Here is a 23,596-nt window from a genome sequence, read left to right as displayed (position 1 = left end):
TTTTATTTCAACAAGTTGCTGAACAACCTGCGATTTCGAAATTAATGTTTTCCTTTTGCAGTTTGTTTAGGATGTTTTCTAAAAATGTAGTGGCTGGAAACCATCATCTTCCCTTGTATTTTAAAAACTACACGTGTGATCTTCCGGGATGTCGTGACTCACTCCTCTTTCTGTTTGCTTTTTAACATTGTGGCACCTGAAAAAATCAGAGCCTCTGCATAATAAAACAAACAGTTTTTCGCGGGAAGTAAATCAGTGCGCTCGGAATACTTTTTTGAGGTGTGTATCTAATGAAACCTTTCTGTAACTGACAGCAAAGTAGTTGAACTGAAGTGTCTTGCTGTCAGTTGTGGAAATTTAGGCTTTTAGAGAACTTGTGCTTTAGAATACTCTGTTTCTCTGGCAGTGTGCTCACTGCCATCATGGTCATCTCTGAACGTGTCCTGAGCACATAGCAATAATTATCTCTCCCTGAAAGGTCTCTAAAAGCCTGACCCCTCGTATACATACGGTAAGATAGGAGTATGTGTATGGTCAGCCACTACAGCGTGGCTGTGCCGTTAAATTCACGCCTTGGCTTACCCCCATAGTCACTTGATTGGGTACCTGTACCCCAAATTTAGGCCTAGCTGCTGTAAAAATCTTTCATCACCCTGATTGATTGTTTCACTGCCTTCCTACAGTTTTGTGGTTCAAAAAAGAAAACAGCCTTAGGGCAGGTTGCGGGGCCCCAAGAGGGGTGGCCTCATGGGTGAGCAGAGCCCGTCCCGTGGAGGACTCGGGGTCCCAGGAGCGAGGCCTCTGTGCGTGGGGAGCTCACAAAGCACAGTATCCAGCTGTGGCTGCACGATGGCCTGTGCTGCTCCACAGGCTTCTGTGTTCATTCAGTAGCCTGTTAGGGTGGTGTAAAGGAGGACTGGGATGATCGATCCTAGACCGCAGACTCGTGTTCTGGCAGCAGGAACCTGTTGTCCCTGTTTTCTTGGCCAGGTGCAGGTGAACATCATTTTTTTCTTGTTCTTTTGCTGCTCCCAAATGTGGAAGTTGTTTAAAAATGTGGGCATAAACACAACCTGGGAAAACGTTCCCTTAGCTGTAGGTTTATAGCAGAAGAGGCAGTGATATTTGAGTTTTTTTGGCACAGTTCAACTTCATACAGCTTCTTTCCCCCTGTCCTTTTCCTTCGTATAAATGCTGGGTGGGCATGATAGCACGGTGTCAAAATCCGAGGAGAAGATTTATTGCTGTTTCATAACAGTTCTTCAGGGCTGCATTGTCTTGCTGGCTTTCCTGTTCATTCCTGGTGTTGCGTAGAACAGACACAAGCATTTTTATGTGAGGCCCTCAGTTGCCAAACCCTATCATCTGAGGAACAGAAACAGGCGCAAAGGCCAAGGCTCTGAGAGCTCGAGCTGCTCCAGGGTGTTCCCATCCTCCTGCAAGGCACAGTGAAGGTAGGACGGGAACACGTGTTCAGCCAGGCAAGGCTGAGGGGCATGGAGAGACTCAGCAGGATGGGAATGGGTGTAACTTCTTCCTCAGCACACTGCAGGAGATAATTCGCCCCAGGGAGAAACGTCCAGCCTGTGCTGTGACCTGCAGATGGACAAAGAGGGAGTGTGTGCCTCAGCCTACAGCGCTACTGGCTAGTAATTGTTAGAAAAATAATGCCCCTTTTAATCCTTTTTTTTTTTTAACATTGTGTGTTTTGGTATTTTCAAGCATCATCCTTGTTTGTTTTTTTTCCCTCCAGCACTGGACCTAGTGTTGGCTGTTTACTGATAAGCAATAGATTTCCTGTTGGTGAGGCAGGTTTGTTACTCACTTTATTTATGGATTTCTTCCTTTTCCTAGTCAAGCAAGCCAGAGGATATCTCTGCTCACTTCCGTGACTCCTAAACATTTAATCCATTTATTCAAATATAACTTTGTGTTTTGTAAGAAAGCATTTGGTTTTCTCACTGGTAGCCCTGCATGCTAGTCTGGATGCAGAGATCCTCTAAGCAATGGGGTAAGATTGGAGAGAGGTGGAGGGGAAGTGACAGTGATTCTCTGTTCCCTCAGTAACTACCACAAACTGGCGAATGCAATGTTCAGCCCAGAATTTCCTCTGAAATTACTACCCTTCTCAGAAAGTGAGTTTAGCTTGATTGTAAGCACTGCTGACACCACAACTACCCTAGGCAAGGTGTTCCTGTAGTTAATTATCCTTGGGGTTTAATGATAACTTCCAACTCTTCTTTCTAGTTTGGCTGTGGAGTCTCTGCATGTCTTTGTTTCCTGATTAAGAGCCATCTATAATCATTAAACTCTCACACGTACATGAATATATATTCTATCACCATCTCACTTCTTAATTTTTTGGCTAAATTAAGCAGGATGAGCTTTCCTGGGTCTTGAGGTGTGGGTTTTTTACTTTAGATACTTCTTATAGTTATTTCTTGAATTCATCCCAAGTTCTCCTGTAAGAATGCCAGAAGTGACACAGCATGCCACTCGCAGTCTGGCAGTTGCTGCATACACAAATATTTTCAATGCCTGTAATTTTTTTTTAACATTTATCTCCTTGTAATCTGGAGGATTATTTACCACCGTAGCTGCAGACCTACATGTAGCTCATACAAAATAGGGATCGACAATGATTTATTTCCAAATTCTCTTCAGTTTCAGCTCTGTTGATTACAACCAACAGCCTCTGTTCTTAGGTGAACAGTTCCATTTGGTACCAGGAAAAACCCTGTCATCCAAATAAGTCACCACACTGGGCTTTTGTTGTATAGTGTTTCCTTGATTATGTTTGATTATTGTTTTTCACCAAAAAGGCTTGCTTTCACTTGTCACTTTAACAAAAAGTCATTCTCTCATGACTTCCAGTCATTCTTTACACCTTTATATATAAGTAGTTGCCTCCTACTTAGTTTTCTGTCTTTTAAGGATGGAAAAAATGTCCCTTTTAAAGCACTGCACTATGTCAAAATGGTTTGGATTCTCATACTGTGAATTAAATTAGTTGATAATCAACAGAACTTCATTTACCAATTTCTAATCTAATACACTTTTACCCTCGCCTAGCTACTGTTATTTTTCTGTTTGTTTGTTTAGAAATTCATCACTTGTGTTTTTCAGAAACTCGAATATGTTTTGTTGAGGAAAATTATTGGTGTGCATTCTCTTCCTGGATTCTTTACTTTCTCGTCATAAATGTATTTTGAAAGGGCTTCTCATTCAGCTGTCTCCTGCAGATCTGTTTTGGTATTGAGACTGTCACGTGCCTGTTAATACATTGACCCCTACCCATTTTAGATGCAACTGGCAGTCATGTTAAAGCAGATAGTGGGGTCTTTGTTACACCATGCAATTTGTCTGTCTCTTCTGCCTGCTCCAATGGCTTTTAACATCGAAGCCATTTGAAAAATTCTAGTAGGCTTCAGAAATGTTACTAAATCACACTTCTTATCAGGTGTTAATTTTACTGGCTGTACTCGTTACCAGGTTTCCAATATTGGCATATAAACAACGGGTTTGTTTTCTTTGCATCCGTTTGCATGTTAATGTTTTAGTTTTGAATCTCATGGTCAGATAATAGTAGTACACCGTACCTTCTCGGTGTCTTCCCTAACGTACACTATTTGAAAGCCCTGCAGGCTATTGCTATCTGAAATATTAGGCAGTTCCACAGCAGAGAAAGAATCTTCCGAGGCTGGCAGACTTTGGCTTATGGAGTGGGACAACTAATCCACGGGATATCACTTACCTAGCCAGTGTTTAATCTCCTGGATCTTCTGCAATCTGCTTCTCTCATTTGGGGATCAGGAAGGCTTCCCAGGCAGACTGCCTCTCTCCTGTTTTCAGGGAGCTTTAACAATTTAATAAATATTACTGAGCACGGCCCAGGACTACCACAGTGCTGTGTTCTGTGACAAACGGGTCATCCTGTCGGGTCATCTCTTTTTACTGCAGAAAGCAGGGTCCTCTATTGCCACCATTTTATTCCCACCCGAATGGGCAGTTGCGGTGTCTGAAAGCAACGTACAAGAAGTCTGTCTGTCTTCAGGATCAGTGGTTGCCCATCCAAAGGGTTAATTTTTTCCCCTGACTTGCAGTTCCCTGTATGGGAAATCCCTGTTTTTGGAGAGGAAATCGAAGGTGGTACATCCTTTGCAGTAACTGATAGTTGGGTCACTGCTGGCCGTCATCTTTGGCTACCTAGAGCCATACCTTTCAAAAGAAATCCTGCACTCCCTCCTGCAAAACAGCTCAAAAATTGTCTCTGCCATCACGTTTACCTCCTTGCTAACAGACGTGCAGCAAGGGCAGCTGTTCTAAGCCTAAGCAGAATCAGTCTGGATACCATTTAATGATTCATGTCCTAGAAAAACATCGTTTTCCTGTTTCTATAGTGGAGACATTGTTTCTGGCTGTCTGCTTAGAGCAGTGGCTTAGTGTTTGGGAAATGCTTGCATCTGAATGCATCTGCCTTTTTTTTTTTTTTTTTTTTTTTTAAGTTATCTAGACAAGACAAACAGAGAACAGAAAAAAATCCCCAAGACTGAAACGTTATTCTTATGTTTCTAGGCTAGGAATTTGGATAGAGTCACACATCTATAATAATAATTCACCATGCCCAAAGTTGAAAGGAGCATTTTATCAATGGCTTAACCAATCCCTTTGCATGTGTTACATCAATTATCACGTTTTCTTGAGATTTTTATATAACACATTTACAACTTCCTGAAAGTATTTTAAAATATTGTTCAAAACACAGCAAATAAATACAGAGGTAGTACATTTAAAAAACTAGAATGAGAAACTTGTTTGCTATATAAGTCAGCCTTCATATGTCAAAATCCCTCTGAGCGTGTAGAAATTATTATCCAGGATATGCACTGGTCATAAATTATCTGCTGCAACATGAAAATGCTTCAGGCATATCTTGGAGAAAAAAAAAAAAAAAAAAAAAGAGTGGGATCAGAGCACAATAGTCTCCAAGTTCCTCTTGTGCTCCTTTTCCTGCCCTCTACTCTCTCTGGGCTTCGTCATCCACTGCAGTCAACTGGGTCATAAGTCAGAGCAGTGGTGGCTGTTTCTAGGTCACAGTAGCATGCTGGGAAGAGTAATTTTATAAGATGCACAGAAATAACGTTTACTCATTCAGTAAGTCAGGAAAACACTGACTTGCTGCAAATTGTTGCACTAATTTTACACCACAGGCTCATTTCACTTAACGGGTGGTGTTGACATATGCTAGGTTTACAGATGGTATGGCAATCCATCTACATATCTAAATAGTGTTTGAAAAGAAGAGGAAGAGAAAGGGCATTTTTAGGTTACACATTCCCAAAGGTGGTAGGGGAAGGGACAGAACTGTCCTGGATGTTCACCTGTCTCTTCAGGGCTTATTGTACACTAGACACTTAACACATTTGCTACAGTTTTAAAAGGTATTACTATAGTGCAAACTTCAAAATCAGGCTAATCTGTTCTGTTTTCATTAGCATCATTCTTCAGTATCTGAGCAGGGATATGCATTCTCATAAAGTTAAACTGTTTGTCAACAAACAGTTGAAAACCCTTGCTGAGAACAGTTGAGAAACCCTTGAAGATTTCTCATCCCCTTGATTGTGCCTGTTAAAAAGAAGAAAAGCAAGAAAAGCAACTAGTTAAAAAAAAAAAAAAAGAGCTAGGGAAAGGAGGCATGCTTTTAAGAGAAAAATATGTACATATACACACCAATGTCCTGTAGGGCACATGATTTAAATGTTATGCGACTTCTAATAATGCTGTGATGCAGGTGAAGTTGTTCTGTGGGCAGATGGTGACTAACGTTCTTTGTTTTCCATCCTTCCTAGAAATTAAGAAGCCGCCTGTGGCCCCCAAACCAAAATTTGTGGTAGGACACAAGGCGACACCTCCACCTGTTGCACCGAAGCCTGATGTTGTACTTTCTGGTGTTATTCAAGCAGCAAAGAAAACTAAGCCAGCGATTGCACCAAAACCGAAGGTTCTCAAGAGCTCATCTATTCCAGAAGTTAAGCCTCCATCCTCTACAAGGAAAAGCACCAAAAGCTTTGAGGAACACAGAGGAGATTCTTCTCAAACACTAGACCACTTGAACTCTAAAAATGAAGCCTCGGAAGGGAATACAGATAACACGGCATATATTCTACCTGTATCGTCTTGCAAATTTGAATGCCTTCATAAGCTTGGAAACGGGGAGAACACTTGTAAAACTCAGATCATTCTTGAGCACTTTGAAAACTTAGAGAACATCAAAGTAGGTGAAAAAACTGTGCTAGCTCTGGGGGATAGTCCCAATGAAAAATTGGCAAATAGAAATCAGGTAGTTCTGAAAGCCAGCATTTTGGAAGAGAAGCTTAAAGACGTTCTAACTCATGGTGTATTCCCCAACAGCAGTCCTGTGAGGCACAGGTGTGCAGACAAACTTGACAAAAGGGATGGCAACAGCTCCAGGGATGATGTTAAAATAGAGTTCATGGAACTTGTACAGTCTTCACCTTCTTCTGAGGTAGCTAATGGGAGGCAACAAAATATTAACAGTAAGCACACTGTTGAAGAGCTTCAGATGTCTGAAACTTGTCCTAGTTTGACTGAAAACCATCACAGTTGCTCCTGCCCATTGGACCAGGAAAACCTGGAAAATGAACATTTAAGTAGCAATAGTACATTTTCAGGTGAAATGGGTATGAAAATAGACACTGATAAAGCTTCCTCTGAAACGTGTTCAGTCCTGTGCTCAAAAACACTCCCTGTCCCTAAGCCAAGAAAGCCACGTGCTGCATGTCTAGTTCGGCAGGATGGCATAGACGCGATAGGAGAAGGAACAAAGGAACCATCTAATTCAGAGAATGATCCCATTGGGTCTGCTGAACAAAGCCTTAAAAAGCCAGCAAAAATTAATGTCCTTGGTCAGAGTGTTTGTTACAACAATGATACAGAAGTGCTTCATCCTGAAAAATCTGAGATAAATCAAAGCATTGCAGAGAAAATGCATCCAGTGAAGGAACCTGCTGATACTGAAGAGTCAACACTGCAAAGTCTTTTGCCTCAGTTATTTCACAAAACTTGTGATTTGGTGGAAAATGTTGAATGTTCTTTAGATACAGACCATGACTTAGGTAACTCCATGGATAAGATGAAAGATGATGCTAGTATGCTAGACGCAGTGGACAAAAGGACTAGTTTTATCCGGTGTGATACTTTGTCTATGAGTTTGCCAAAGCAAATCAAACTCACTGGCAGTCAGCACTCACCTACTTCTAATAGTCTTCATGTTTCCCTACAAAAAGTGGAAGATAAAGAAGTGAAAATAAAGGATGAAAGTTCTCCAAAAGTCATTCCTAAGAAACCACAGCGGCACAGCCTACCAGCTGCAGGACTGCTGAAGAAAGCTGCATCAGCAGAGCTTGTGGAGAAAAGTTCTTATGCCTCCAGTGAAGACAAATCGAAAAGCCTTCTGGAAGGATCTCACTTCACACACACTCCAGTCAAGGAGCAAGGTACATCGTCATCCTGTGACATGCCTAAACGATCCTCTGAGAAACCTGTCTGGAAGTTACCTCATCCTATTCTTCCGTTTTCAGGAAATTCTGAGTCATTAAAAACTGCTAGTGTTGCTCCCAGCTTCAACCACTTGACGGTTGTGACAAAGCCTCGGGCCAAATCTCTCTCTTCTGTGGACATGGACAGGACAGACAAACCTTGCAAAGACCCGCAGAAGAAAAACAGTTTGAAAAAGTTTCTCAACATGAAGCTGTCGGTTTGCTTAATGAAAAGTGACTTCCAAAAATTTCTGTCCAAAGGCAGCCAGTCAATGGACAGTTCTGTCACTAACCTTTCCACTGGAGAAGGGTGTGGGAGTGGTAACAGCCGGCATATGGCATCTGCAGGCAGTGAAAGGAAAGCTAAATCTGCCAAGGCACATTCTATGGAAATCAGTAGTCCAGCAATGCAGAAGAAGAGGCAGAGAAACAGAAGCCAGCCTGAGATGCGAAATACCCAGAGGCTGGAGTCTTTAGATGGGCACGCAGTGTCGGGAGAGATTTTGTCCCAAATGCATTTGAATTCTGTAACCAGCAGTTGTGCTCCAGAATATGAGAACGTGCGTCACTACGAGGAAATACCGGAGTATGAGAACTTGCCTTTTGCTATGGGTGCTGGTAAAAATCTCTGTTTGGAATGGCAGAATTCCAGCAATGTGGAAGACCAGAGCCCTAGCTTGTATGAGGTGGAGGAGACTTTTCAAGCTGCAAGCAGGCGTGTGAGACATGGCAGGTAACATAAAGCGGAAAGGGAGGCTAAACATCTCCCTTGCAGCTCTGGTGGTTGTGAACACGTTTGGGGGATGAGCTGAGAGGCTGTCCCCCTTTCATTAAGTGTCAGCAGAATGGTCATTATTGTATATCTCTGCGTTTGCTTTTGAAGTGCTGAAAACTGCACTTGGTCAAGAGGAAAAATAAGCTACATATTCCTCATTCGTGATCAAAATTTGGGAAATGCATGTGTGTGCTTTACCAATTTAAATTAAAGCAATTAGATACAGTCATGTTTTTGTATTCAGGAATACTTAAATAAGGAGGAATGAACCTTACCTCAGTCTCAGGATCAACTTGAAAAATGTCCATAGAGTGCACAGTTGCTAGGTTTGTAGGAGAAATAAATATATTTTTAGATCAGCTGATACAGCTGGAAAAAGCAGACAAGCTTTTGGGTATGCAAATTCTTCATCGGGTCTTGAAAGTTTTTCTGGTATAAGAAAAGATACTGCTTCTTCATGAACACACTGAGTGTTCTGTATCTTCCTGTGCCAACAGGTGCAGTAAGGTTAGTGGAACTGCATGAGTCCTGCGTGACCCATACAAAACATTTCGGAAGACAGGGGTTTGTGACATGGTAGGGGAAATGAAGCGCTCGCTGCAGGGCAGGGAGCAAACGGCTGTTACACTGTCCAGGGAGGTGGTGGAGGTCGATAGATAGTATCCTCAGATTCAGAAAGGAATTGCACCAATTCACAGAGATGTCCCAAACAGATGCTAAATGGAATAGGCAGGTGCAGACCTCGTAACTTCTGTAGTGCTGTGATTGTGGATGCTGGCAGGAGGAATGGGCCGCAGGGAGGGGCAGGCTAATACGTTCTCCTGAAATAGCATTTCCTACTGTGTCTGTCAGAGTATTGTAATGGGTGAAGCATTGTTTTGACCCAACTTGGTATTACTTAACTAATTAAATTCAGCTAATCAGTTGGTCTTGAAGAACCTTAAGCGTTGTCTCAAACCAGTGTTAAGGATTTAAACAAAATACCCAACTTGTGTATTTCATAGTCCCCAGCAAGCTTCTTTACACTCTTGAGAGTATTTGCATATTGATGAGAACAAATGAGATAGAAATCTCCCATTAAAAAAAAAAGTTATGTGTGATTATAAGCTAAGCTTCATTTTGGATGCGTGAGCAGCAAATGCATGCTCCAAAGAGTCTTTCTGTTCTCTAGGGGAGCGTGTTCTCTTACAGAGGTGGAGTTACATTTTAAGTGGCATCCTTTGTTAGTAATTGTTTACAGAGTTGATATTCTTAACTTTGGACTGTTTGATGGAAAGCATGAAACTTTATTGTGGGAAGTAGGATTTCTAGTTACGGGCTTGGTATTGATATACATGTATTTGCTTATATGCTTGTTGAGTATCTTTCTTGCTTACAATAGGGTGCTTCTTGTTTTCATCATGGAATTCTTTAAGTGCCATGAATTCCTGACCGAGTGTATGCTCTTTGTTTAAACCTAATTTTGGGTTATCTTTTGGGGCTGTTGACTCCATTCTTTCGGTATTTCCTTGCTTTGGTTTACCGAAGAAGTGTGAGTCCAAACCTAAAGAAGGATATATTTTATGTATGTTTGATTATTTAGGTTTGTGTTGTGGTCATGAATCAGGTGAGCGTTTCTCTTTGTTTTAGGAAGAGGAACATTTTGCTGAATAAAGTGCAGTAGGCATGAGACTGCAGTGGCTGCTTAGTTTTCTCACCTGGCTGAGTGTATGAGATTTATGGTTATTCCCTCTCCACAGCATCCCTCCTCAGTACCAACAGTGAGTTAAGGGTTTAAGTGATCTCTTGTACTCTGGCACATCTGCACCTGTAGTGCTCTCTAAGCTGGGTGGTCTTGGCAGAACTGGGTTTGTGTTGTGTTTTTCTTTAAAAAGCACACATAGAAAAACATAACCAGAACACTTCATCTCAGTGTTTATGTTAAACTACTATAGAGTCCCAGTCAGAAACTACCATAGGAAATTATTTACATACGAAATTACTTCAGTAGGTCTCAGGGAACAAAGAAATCTCAAGGAGAAGAAGGAGACACGGAGGGCAGTGGTCTCCTGAGACAGACCAGCTGGATGGAGCTGAAGGAGCAGGTGCAAGGGCTGGTGTTGGCTCTGCCTGGAAGTTGCCAGGGTCCTAACCCAGCTGGAGCCAAGCAGGCAGCTTCTCTGGTTTTCCCATCCGTTGTTTTCCTAGCTCCTTTTGTAGCCTCTTTATCAATGCCATCTTCCCTTTTCTGCATAGCTCTTTAAGAAACTTCTGGCGTTCCCTGTGCCAAGTGGTGTTATAAAACTGGTTAGAGAAACATGCCATGTTATTGTAATAATTACTGCTAGCATTTTCCCCAGCCTGTCAGAACATGTGCTTACCTCTTTTTCATAAATCATGGCACATAAAACTTCTGTGAGGCACTGCTAATGGGTGTCAAAGCAGGTTATCTTATGATAAAAGACGGGGTATAAATGAGATTTTTTTTCTGAGAAGTTCATAGACTGATTGCCTACACTTCTAGTCACAATAATAGCATATATGCAGTATATTGATCCTGAACACAGGGTTTGCATTACTAGAAGAGTTCAGTAGCATCTCCCCAGTGTTACATTTCTTTGTGGAGTAAGATGTAAAATCACCATAATGTATCCAGTGCTCCAGTGGCTACTGAGAAGCTTTCCCTGATCCTATCTGGTAAAACCAGTAGGCTTTAATGAAGAATGTTAATAGCTTCTGATGTGCTTAGCCTAAATTTGTATGTTTTATTAAATTCAGATAATTTTTATTTGCTTTGGCCTTCCCACAGGAATTTAAATCTAGAATGGAGGGCCTGGATAATTAATGGTTTGGGTACCAGTTGTCACTAACCACTTGATTTTTGAGTTATTTGATGTCAGCTTCCCTTCTGCTGATGTGGGGCTTGACTTTAGAAGGAGGGGAGCGAGTGTCCTGGTGTGGGCTGTGAACCACACAGTGGGGACAGAGCCTGCCAGTGGGAGCCTGGGGGCTCGTGTTCATTATCAGCACATCACCTGAATATACTGAATAAAGACAGTAATGACAGAACCTTGATAGCAGATAATCCGTGTTTTGTTTTCACTGTAGAAAAAAGTCTCTTAAACAGTTTTTAAGGATTGTTTATTCTGCCCTAGTCTACCTGTTTGACTACCAAATTAAAATGAATAATGAAAGTGCATGCATTGTTATGAGGAATCTGCAAACAAAGGGAGCAAAGAATAGATGCTGTGGGATAAAAAAATGTACAGATAAATGTAAAGTAAGTTTTAAATATCACTAGCTACTTGCAGGTAACAACAAGGAAAACAGCTTTTTTTTAGGGTGTTACTTCTGAGAAACTAATAGTCCAGGCCTGAAATCTAAGGAGAAAAGTACGTGCTGCTGATACCAACACAGCAATCCTTTTTAATATTATCAGAAACCAGCAGATCAAAATGTTGCTGTTTTGAAGTGACATGATTTTTAAAACCTACCAGTAAAAGAGAATTATTTATACGTTATCCTTCTATTCTTAATAACTTTTTTTTGAAGAAGAAGATGACAAGATCTTCATTATAACCAAAAGTAAACTTGAGTGTACTTGAGTGTCTGGAGGAAAAGCAAAAATTATTTGGAACATATGTCATGCTACAGAAAACAGTAACTTGAACTTCTCTGGATCTCATGGACTTCCTTTTTGCATTTTTTTGTATTGTTTGAGGCAGGAGAATTGTTCTTCAGGTTCCTCCACCCTTCAGGAATAGCATACTGTATTTACCGGCTACTTTTGTTGCTGTTCCTTCAAGGTTTTGCAAGTGTACATGATTACTAATTGATTTGGATGAAATTTATAGCTGTGTCATCATCATTGTATTTCCTGCTAGGATTTTCCTTTTGAAAAGGTTGGAGGATGGGGAGTGCCATGTGACAACAATGCTTTGAGATCTTCATGTTGCTTTCATTATAGGCTACTTCCTATTTTCCCCCATCTGTGCAAATTTAGATCAGTCCATTGATTTTCCAGAAATGAACACCCCAGTGCAAAATGTAAATTTAGTTACCAGGACTAAATTCTGATTCAGCGACTGAATCCTCAAGAGGTCAATTGTGTCTCCATGAAAGCCTTCCTGGAATAGTGAATTTAGTACTGAAATATGTGTGATTAAGCGCTTGGCTTTGATAGGTATTCCTCTTTGATGTACTGAACTTCATCAGGGTTGAGGCATGCGTCTCATGAGCAGTGTTACACCAGATAAATGTGGTACTGTTTAGTCATTGGCTATGGTAGTGATTTTTTATTTTTTTTTGAGGGGGGTGGGGGATTTTTTTTTTTAGGGAGGGGGTGGTGGTGGGTTGTGAAGACAACTTCAAGGTTCCTGTTCAGAAACATTTTAAGAGAAATATTAAATTGACAAAATACTGCAGTGTCTAAATAACATCTAAAAACATTTTTTGAGCACACTAAGATTTGAATGCTTGAAATACATTTTAGGTATTGAAGGCATTTTGTTTGTATTTTTGTGTTTAAAGAAAAACTATGGTAACATTGGTAAAAATACCAGTGTTCAGACCCAAACACTTTAGGAAGGATTTGGGTGTATCTGGATGCTGGGACCTTCTCACTATGGCTGTACACCACTCTGAGACCATCTGCTCTTTCCAGAGGGTCAGCTCAAATCACTGTCTATGGGCCTGGAAATACTTTATTTTGTATTGTTGAGTTAATTATTTTATAATGCTAGGGTAGTGCAATGAAAGTGCATGACAGACTTGCAGTGAATTTTTTGCTTAAGAAAACATGTAGGGTGTGTTGTCTTTTTCTTTCTTTTCTTGCAGGAATCTTTATGCAAGTCTTTGTCTCCGTGGCCTGATTTTCCAATAGCAGGAGCAATTTTCCCTAGTATTGGGGTGCTTTTGAGTCACACAGGTTTATAATTTAGTCTGCTATACAACCTGAAATAATTTCACATATTACAAGAAGAAGATATATACTCTGGGAAAATAATTGAATCTTGAAACGCTCTGGGAGAAGTATACCAAGCTGTTGTCTTTTTTCTTTTTAACTGGAAAAAAATAGGAACTTATTTTATTTATTTATTTATTTATTTTGACACATGCTCATGCAAACATGTTTGAAATGTGCTGGTTTTGTTTGGTTTAACATTGGAAAAGATTCTGAGGTCCAGTGCTTTCTTGTCACCTCCAAGGGAGGGAAATGAATTGGAAAACTGCATATTTCCAAAACCAAGTCCATCATTCTAGCATACAATCCTGTTTTGAAAATGTTAGGAAAGCCTTATGAAATGAAAACAATTGTGAAGATCTCCAAAGTTGTCATGAAATAGAATTTCTGTCTTCTGAGTGGCTTTGATTTATCCTTCATCTTCTTTTGAAGGGCTCTTGGTTGATAGAAAGAAATGGTGAAGCAAGTCGTCCTAGGTATGGTGCATGGCAATTTTTTTTCTAGAATTAGAAAAGCAGTAGTAAAAGATTTCTAATGTATCAGAGTTCATAGGTGCTACCTAAAAATAGATGTGGTTGAAGTTCTGGATGTGTTTGTGTGCATGAGGGGAGAGCGCTGGCGGTGGCAGCCAAGACAAGGCTGGCCTGGTGGGGGACACTCACTGGTTGTTGGGTGAATCCCTCTGCTGCTTCCAGAAAGGCTTTGTGTGGCTCCTTGTGTCACTGTTTTATATGGTCTAGCAAGTTATGGCATATTATGCTCAGAGCACGTGCCATCCGTATGCGTTAAAAGAGCCATTTGGAGCGTAAATGCATTATCTGTTCTGAAGTACATGATAAAGTGTGTTATCGTTCATTTCCCACCAAAGAAGTGCAAGCTGCAGAAGGCAAAAATGTCATAGCTGTGCTGTTCCCATCGATCCCTGGTACAATACAAGGATGTCCTCATCCTTCCTCCCGGTGACGTTGTGCCAGGCGAGGCGGCGCAGCGAGGTGTCGGGAGGAGGCCAGGGCCCTGCAGGGCACGCAGCCGCCTCCTTTGGCCTGCGCCCTCTCCTGTGGGTACGGGAGCTCAGTGTCACCTCATTTTCACAGTCTCTAAGGGTTTCTTCTTTTGTTCCATGTTTGCTTTTTCCTGATTTCAGCATTCTTTCTACATATTTCCTGTTCCTCCAGGAGAGGGAAGCTAACTCGGCGTGTTTGTCACCTAATGCTGGCCTTGCTCCCAGCCTCCAGCTTGGGCCTCCCTGTCCCCCCCTTGCCGTTGACGCTACACGCTGCAGGTTCCTGATGTGTAACTTAAGAGAGTATCTCAGATGGAAATTGATGAAAGACCCATTTATGTGCTCAACAACAGCCTTTTCCTGTGGGTTATTTTCAGCATTGGCTCAGGAAATGTGTTTGTGAAGCTCCTTAGTACTCTGTTTTGTGTGGTGGTATTTTAACTGCAGCAAGGACTAATTTAACCGTACATGTAAAACAGTAGGGGGTTTTGGCATAAAATAAGTGTTGGTAGAGAAAAGAGTCAAAATATTAACTTCAGTTTTTATTTAAATGCCAACAGTGATATTATTATGCATGATTTACCCCACATTCACATTTGTTCCAATGAAAGTAGTTTTAATGAGTAGACTTCCAGAACCGTATGCAGCTATGTTGTCTCAGTGCCCTAGACATTGAGGTTAAGGAGTTTAGGTTAAGGAATGCAGGTTTGTTTTTAGATACTGGAATCCAAGAAATTTCTTTTAAAAACTTAAAGTTTACACAAGTTTAAATTTTCCTTGAGATGATTGTCTTTGTGCTTATGTGAAACTGTTTCACCTAATCAAGCAGAAGTGGACAAAAAAAAACAACTCCAATTTATGTGGATAAACAAAAGAAATTTTATCAAAACCACCAATTCAATAAGTACAACCTAAGCTGATGGCTTGGTGATATCAACTGCACTGAATTGAGTTGATACATATCCATATTTCCACTGGTGTTCCTGGGGGTCAGTTGTTCTGTATTGATTTTGAGATGAGCTGAAAAGTTCAGCAAAAGCATCTAAATCCCATTCTTCATCTAATTGATGCAAAATACCAGAGGAAGAGAGCACAAGTCTGGTCTTGAGAACTGCTCAATTACTCTTTGCAGTGAGCTGCTTTCAACCAAACTACTTCATCCACTGTTTTTCAGCAGGCTGGCCAAGAAGCTCTGCCAGCTAATGTGCATGCAGACAGCCGTGTGTTTAAGAGTTAAGTCACTCTGTGTTTATTTTAGCTCTAAGTCACTAGCTTTTGAGTACTCTGATATTTAGTTTTCTTTCGTCATCTTCTAAGTATCTGCCACGTAAAAATTGCAGTGTGATGGGCTGTGCGTTATTTTTAAATTGAACAAGCAACGTTTTGAAGAAAACCATTACAGCCCTGATTTCAGGGATTAAGTCACCAAAAAAGTAATAAAGATAATGATCAGTCAATACAAAAGGTTTTAGGCCCTTCCATTGACTTTGGTTTTAGTTGATGAAAAGTAGTTATACACTGGAATTTCATGGTAGTCCTGGCAAGGTAAAGTCAATTTTGCTTGAAATGGGTATTAATAGGAATTTTTGTTCTCACTTTGTTGAGGTTCCCCCTTTCCTAATTGCTAATGCATGGTTTGAGATTTTGTCATATAGTTTTCTAGAATTCTCTTCTGGTCCTGCTGTCCTTTCCCAGTAAACACTTCTCACTGGGGGGAGTGAAGATTTAGAGTAGCAGGTCCCGATTGTAAATAAGCACCATATGTTCATGGGCCTTCTCTATACTGTTTGTTAGCACTTCCGTGCCAGGAGTTTTTCCAAAAGTTTTGGCCCTGGGCATTCTGGATGTGCAGCTCTCCCTATGAAATAGGGCTGGAAACTAGCATTAATGGCAAGGGAAGGCAAAAAGCTGTAAATTCTGCAAAGACTTTATACTTTTACCTGTTTCTGAAGGTGCGAAATCCCTCACATTTTTGTGTGGCGATGAGAAGAACTGGTAGAGTCCTTCCCCTATGCAAGTCTCAAGGCAAGGGTTTAAATCCATGTGGTTTGCTGCTGTGTTTCACTTTCCTGTACTAATGCAGAAGGCCAGCCCGTGGTACCGGCATGGATTCTGGCTTGTTAAACCCACATGAAGTCCTCTGGTGTGCAGCAGTAACTCTGGCAGAGGCAGGGTGATGGGGCCATGTGCTCTGCTCTTCATACCCATGCCGTGGTGCTGGGCAGCCGAATCGATGTGCTGTGCACCACCTGTGGCGTGGCAGAGGTTGCTTCAGTAAACACATTGACGTGATAAATAACGCAGGTCAGAGAACAGTTTTCTCAGAGACTTTTAGAACCAAGACCTCTTTTTTTCATTATTATTATTTATTTTTTTAAATAAGGCTTTTCTGTGGTGAGCGTGGAAGCATCTGAAGCATGCATGTGTGTTTATGCTGAACTTTCCAGGGAGCGGGGGAATTGTCAACAAACGGTCCAGCAGAAACTGAGAAAGGCTGCATGCAGTGCCTGCGGGTGGCTGCCTGCAGCGGGAGCCGGTCTGGCGGCTGCTGACATCGGTGCTGGATGTGGCAGTGGCCTCCGAGCCACACTTTTAAAGTCGTGCACTAATGTGCGTGCACAGCGAGCGGGACAGAGCATAGCGTGCCTGAAGCAGGGCGGCTGAAGAATGGGTTGAATGGATTGGTTTAGTTTAAAAAAAAAAAGGACAAAACTGTAACTGTGAAACACATAGCAAATGCCTTGCTTGTTTTTACTTAAAATGAGAATCAAACTATTTTTTCTTCTTGTTGAGGAGAGCAATAATGACTATCTTGACCTGAGGATAACAAACACAAAAATAAAGGCTTCAGGCTGCAAATGCTGGGATTGCCTGGTTCCAGCAAGTCAGGTGCTGCAGTTTGCCATGTGCCCAACCAAGTGCAGAGTTGCTGGTGTCACCAGCTGAATGCAGTGCCAGCTGTCAGCAGGGCCTCTGAGAGCCCCTTGCCCAGAAAATCCAGGTGTGAGCAGGGGCAAATCCACAGGTAAAGACCAGGACAAAGAGGGCGGTGCCTTGCATAAAACATTTTCCATTTGAGTTGTTCAGCTGGAAGCAGGTTGCTTCTGTTTGCTGGCTGTGCTAACTGCGGAGTGTTTATGCTGGTAATTCTATCCTTAAAGTTCCCTAACCAGCCTGGAGAGAATATACCAGGGGAATTATAAGTGATGCAAATAATCATAAATTCATTGGTCTAGTTTGCTTGATACTTGTTTTGTGATGCCTTTTTTTTTTTTTTAACTTAAATATGATATATGTCTGATTTTTTTTCCCTCAGCAATGTCAACTATGGAAGGACATCTCACAAAAATAACTAATGGATCTTAGAGACACGGTCTGTTCAGTGGTTATAAAAATAAAATAAATAAAAGAGAGATCAAGATTAGCTGTCTGTCACATTCCCTAGCATCGGACCCATAAAAACTCCCGGTCTATTGCCTTTTTTTTTTCTTACTATTAGTCCAAATAACACCAAGAGCATATTGAAATCATTGAGTTGTCCTTATTGCAGAACTTAAAAGCCTTAAAAGCATAACTTTAAAGCTGCCTTGTAAAATGCTGTTTGAGAGAACATCTTGCCAAGTGGCTCTCACTGCAGAGAAGCACCGTTTTTGGCAGAGAAGGTGAAGCTTCTCTCCAAAGAAGCTTCTTCTTCTTTGAGAGAAGAAGAGAGAAGTAGCTTGTCTGCAACAAGGCATCCAATGCCCAGCATTGGCAGCCAAGCTGGCACCACCAGAGCTGCAGCAATACCCGTGAGTGTTTCTGACACTGCCCTCTGTGCTGGCGAAGAAAGTCATAGTCTCAGCTTGAGCTCTTCCCAGCCATGCAACTGTCATTAAACCCAAGATGTGACCAATGCTGTAGGAGTAACTAAGATAAGTAAGCCAACTGGTCCATGCTGCGTTTCATCCTCATTTGCTACTTGCTGGTCCAGTACGTCTGAATGAGACACGGAAAGCAGGGAGATGTGAAGAGGACAATGAGGGAGGGAAGTTCAGTAAGAGCTAAAATGGTCAATAGTTGCTGGCATCAGAGAGTCTGAAGTTTAAATAATGAGGTTATGATGGATTAGGGTCCCGAAAAGGAAATATAGGCTAATCTTCAAGATGGTTGTGGAGCTGAGATGTTGAAACAAAATGTAATATGTCCAAAAAGCACATTAATTGATGCTTTTATTAATCTTGAGATGATCACTAATGCCTTCATAGATTTCCTTAAGACTTCCACAGAAGCTCATTAATGATCTTGGCTAGTATTCATTATTATCTTTGTGTTTTGCCAAGTATGCTTGCTTTTGACAGCTGATTTCCTTTTTTTCAAAACAAAAAACAAAACACACCTGCAGCAAATAAATGTGAAAAACATTGAAGTATATTAAATAAAAAGGATCAAATTAAAACAAAAGGAAGCTCACTAAACAAAATCAAACAATTGTGGCAATAATTTCCCTTCTGCTTTGGCATTCCAAGAGCATCTTCTGCTGTCCTGAGTTCCCAGATCATATAATTGCTTCTCAAACATAATTGCTTCTCAAATTGTCAGAAGTGTACGCCTAGGATCCACTGTAGGGTCAGTCAGTGAGGCATGCTGCCATACCTACAGCTATTACAAGCATGAAGTGCTATGGAAAAATATAACAGCCTTATCAGCTCTCTCCTCCACAGACCCATAGTCAATATGCTTTTAGGTCATTAAAACAAACAAACAAACCAACCACACAGCTGAATGTTCCTTATTTGTTTAAATTGATTGTGTGGGCTGGAGGTATTTAAACTAGAAGTAGATGAATAGCAGTAGGTGAGATGAAAGCAACTGTGAAAGGCTTGTGAAGTGGTATATCAATAGAAAAAGGAGTTGAGATCCTACGAGCTATGATACTAAGCTATCATATCATGATAGCTTATTTGCTCTCTTATGTTTTGATGTGTATTTTTTAGTTTAGTATAAACCGAAGTTTGTGTAATTTTTTGCCTATATGTTGAAGGCTTCCTTAAAAATAAGATGAAAAAAACAAAAAAAAAAACAGGAAATAAAGAAGAAATACTGGGGGAAGAGACAGAAGTATAAATATGTGAGCCACTCGTGCAAAAAGCATGAGAGATAACTTTATGCTTTTAGCAGAATGTTGTGTGCTGAGTTTGTTCATTCAGCATTCCTACTTATTTTTGATTATTTAGTAGAAATAGAGATACCACTTAAAATTTAAGAAAATGTGTATAAAGGAGCAGCGTGGATGAATCTATATGAATAAATAATTTGGAGCTGTGAAAACTTGCTTTTATAGTTGTGGTGATTCTGCACATGAAGTTAATTCCAAGGTGCTGTTAACATACTTAATGCTGGGGACATTGCAAGGCAGAGAATTTCTGAATCATCCCAGTCAAGCTTAAAATAACAATTGCTTTCTGAATGATTTGAGGACCAAGACTGAAATGTTTATTGTGACTTCAGGCTATAGTGTCCTATGCAGCGTCTAAATCAACAATGCCTGAAAGCAAAGCCTCGGGCATGTTTGGACCTTCTGTAATAATACACATAAACAGTACAGCCACCAAGCTCTTCCAGCTAGAAAAATAAATCCTATTCTGATTAGCAGAAAAAAATGTGAATCTATGGTTCCAGTCTGGCAGTTCAACCAATTTGCTAAAAAGAAAAAAAATAATAATAATAATAAAAAAAACCTGTGCTGGTGGTTTAGCTTTTGAAAGTTTTTTAGCTTGTAGAAGCCTCACTGAATACCTTAGTTTATAAAGCTGCAAACAGTAGAGCTGCCAAATGTAGTTTTTACGTGAAAGAAATACATGTGGGAATAAACATTTGCAGTTCTAAGTTACGGTATTTGAGGTAAGGTGTTTTGGTCATGTTTTGAATACAATAAGGATTTTTGTGGTGCTCAGGATAGGATTTATGTTTCTGTTGGGAGTAGCTTGGTGGCAGTTCTTTATGTTATGAAAATTTCATCCTGTTTGTCTGACTAGGACTGGCATGTTTTGTTTCATTAGTGTTCTGCTGTTGCATTAGGAACATCTGGCACAATGCAAACACTTCACCCCATAAACTGCTTCACCCCATATACTGCTTCACCCCATAAACTGCTTCCAAAGCAGATTGACACCCCTTTAGCTCTGCGTGTCAAAAAAGCCCCACATCTATATTTAGGTAAGTTGCTCACATGGTATGACAGGGTATTCTTACTCAGTGGGCAGTAGGGTGAGCTGGCAGTAATGGTGTTTCACATGACTGATAATGCAGAAGTTTCTCTCAGTAGCGCAGTGGGTAGGACAAGGAATCGTGATGAAGAGGGAACAAGATAGAGGGAGGTATTTGCGGGATATTGTGCGCTGCCAGAAGAGGTGCTTAAAAAATAACCACTACTGCATGCCTGTGGTATTTTGAAAAAGGAGAATTGATATCTGGGGAAAAAACCTGCTGTTTATTTTAAGATTTACTATTATTTCCAAACTCATTTAAAGGCTATGAGGAATTTCACTTAGTCTAGAGATAATTTTAAGTGAACTATATATACATTTGTGATACAGATGGACTAAGAGAGAAAAGTACAGAGAGAGTAATCCGTATATACAAAACCACTTTCTGTTTTGTCAGAAAAGCCATGGTGCTTGTGACGAAAGGTTAGGGCAAAAGGTGCAAGGAGAATCATGTGTTCTCCCACATGTGGCTGATAAAAGCCAGTCAATGTAGGGACACTGTCACAGCCTTCCCTGAAGAGGAGGACAAACCCACAGGTTTGCATCCCATCCCTGAACATGTGGCTTGTTCGATTCTGGAAATTGTGCAGGTGTGATGTGCCTTTTGATCGTTATCCATCTACTCATCCATTGTGGATTTGTTTTCAGAAGAAGGAAAAGAAAACCAAAGACAAACCCAGAACAGCCAAAAGATAAAAGCATCAGGTGGAAGAACCTGAGGGATGCGTTAGGCTGTGAGCTGAAGAAACACAGTATGAAGATGAACAGCAGTTGCTCTGAGGTGCTTTGGCTGTTGGGGCAGATGCTGCAAGAAAGATTTGGTGGATCAGTTTCCTTTATGGGAACAGCACTTATAGCATGGGAATGTGCATACGTACCATGAGGTCAAGAAAAGGAGCTCATTCCTTAAACATCAATGTAATTCACAGGAATAAAAAAAAACAACACTGAACAGCTCTAATCTGCAGACTTACTAAACATCCTAAATCAATAGTAGTTAATTACTAAAAACTTCAATTTTTTCAACTAAATGTTTCTGGTAAATAAGCAGATTATTCTTGCAATTAGAAAATTCTTATCACAAGCCAACTGATTTGTTCCTCATGCTTCAGTGATGACTGGGTTATGTTTGTGCAAGCAGAATACAGCCTCACCTAGAAATATGCTTGCTTCTGACTTCAAAAAGAGCAGGTTTTCAACAAGTTCATGTGTTGGCACTTGTCTGGAAGCATTTAGAGGGAAAATGATAGCAAAATCTGAGAATATTCCTGTGTCATGTGCTTAGGCGAAAGATCTATGATTTCACGAGTGTGAAAGTAACATTTTTGTGGTGTGAAGAGATCCTACTTAAAGGAAATTAAAGCACCAGTTAAAACAAATACTAAGGATAGGAAAAAGGGAAGAAAATGTCCATTAACAAAGGTAAATACTAACGAATAGGAGACTAAAAAGTGAATTCTGATGTGGTTAGAGATAAAGCTCTTAATGCACTTCGCAATGGAAAAAGTCATTCCAGATCAGTATAGATTCAGTGCTAGATGCAAATGGTAAAACTGTAAGTAATTAGGTAGAAAAGAAAGAAATAGCAGGAATTATTTTTTTTGATTCTCATCCTGCAAGCAGAAGGGTAGATATACCTTGTGTAATGTCACAGATGAAATAAAGATGTCTGTCATCTATAAAATGAAAAGATAGGAGATGGCATCCGCTAAAATTAAACATTTTCAGACCAACAGGTCATTGGGCTGTGAATTAAATGGACTAGACAAGGAGTTTTCTGAATTGCTGAAGTTAACAAATAACTGGAAATATTAGAGCCCGGCTAGTGCAGCTGCAGGAGGGAAAGCCTCGTTTTCTGCTTTCCTGAAACTTGTGGAGCATCTACAGGAGCCATCACTGGCATTCTCCGTGCTTGTCTGTGCTATGTGAGGTTGATCTGCTCCAAACCGAAATCCCTGGGTGTTTCCATGCTCCCAGGGTATCACAGCCTCATCTCAGTCTCTCGTCTGGACCCAGTGATGAGCCTGCAAGCTCTTCTCCCCACCTCCCCAATTCGGCTGTGGGAGACAATAAGTGCGTGGGTGTTTCCCTTGTCCTTCCTGTGTTGCTTTAACAGAACGAAGCTATTTTGGTCTTTTCTATGTCTTATGGCTGACCAAGGTCTGTCCACAGGCCAGCTTATTTTGTCTTCATCTCTAAATATCTTTCCATTTGGGATCAGCATTTGTTTGCTGTTTTGTTTTTTTCAGTCTCTGCCTTGAGCAGTGGATAATCAACACCTTGCCGTAGCTGCCAGAGCATCTTTGCACAGTTGGTATTCTTCATTTCAGCTATTCAAAAAAAGGTGACTGGCAGCTGCCTCCCATGGGATCCACACTGATACGCTTTCTTTCTAGTAGCTATCGTGTTTGGGGGTGGTGGGTGTAAAGAATTGGTCTCCACCTCTGCTTGCTTGTGACTCAATAAGTCTTAACCATCCCTTGTGTAGGGAGGCACTGGGCGTCTGTGGAAAGAAATCTGTAGCTGTGAGAGATGTTAGCTGTGTGAAATTAGGTGTTGGTCAGCACGGTAACATCTGTGCTGGCTCCAACAGCCATGGGGTTAAGGGGTTTCTGCATTTGCTTTTGGTTTTGTAGAACAGCTAATCACTTTTGTCTCATATCACAATAAACTTGTGGCATCCTGGCATCTTTATGTAGACCTTGAACACAGATTTTGTGACTTTTGACACTGCTTAAGTGGAATTTAAAATGATTAGATATCCTTGAGGATTAAAACTAGGACCACAGGGATTTGCTGTGTTTCTGTGTGACTTTATCAAAACTTCAGGCTCTGTTTCCTCATGTCATTTTGTTTTCTTCTTTAGCTTTCTCTAAACCGCACCCCACCCCCATTTCATTTTCTTCTAGAAATGCATTTCTTAAATCTGTTAAAGTTGTCAAGGCTAGTTAGAGAATGGAGGCTGTGTGTCTGTCTCATGCAATTTCTGTGCTGCAAATACAGCTGAAGCAAATGAAAAGAGACCTCTGTAATCTTCGTACAGCAGCAGAACACTGTTATATTTTATGG

General features: G+C 40.8%; 1 protein-coding gene across 1 annotated transcript in view; it reads left to right on the top strand.

The window, feature by feature from the left end:
• FGD6 (FYVE, RhoGEF and PH domain containing 6) overlaps window positions 1-23,596 on the top strand; it is a 70,141-nt gene that overhangs the window by 1,289 nt on the left and 45,256 nt on the right. Inside the window, exon 2 of the mRNA XM_068668561.1 lies at window positions 5,850-8,292. Coding sequence (XP_068524662.1) covers window positions 5,850-8,292 — 2,443 coding nt within the window. The remainder of the gene's footprint in view (window positions 1-5,849; window positions 8,293-23,596) is intronic.

Source organism: Anas acuta, chromosome 1, assembly GCF_963932015.1.
Source record: "Anas acuta chromosome 1, bAnaAcu1.1, whole genome shotgun sequence".
Lineage (NCBI taxonomy): Eukaryota > Metazoa > Chordata > Aves > Anseriformes > Anatidae > Anas > Anas acuta.
The sequence above is the reverse complement of the archived record's forward strand: the minus strand, read 5'-3'. Positions and strand labels throughout refer to the sequence as shown.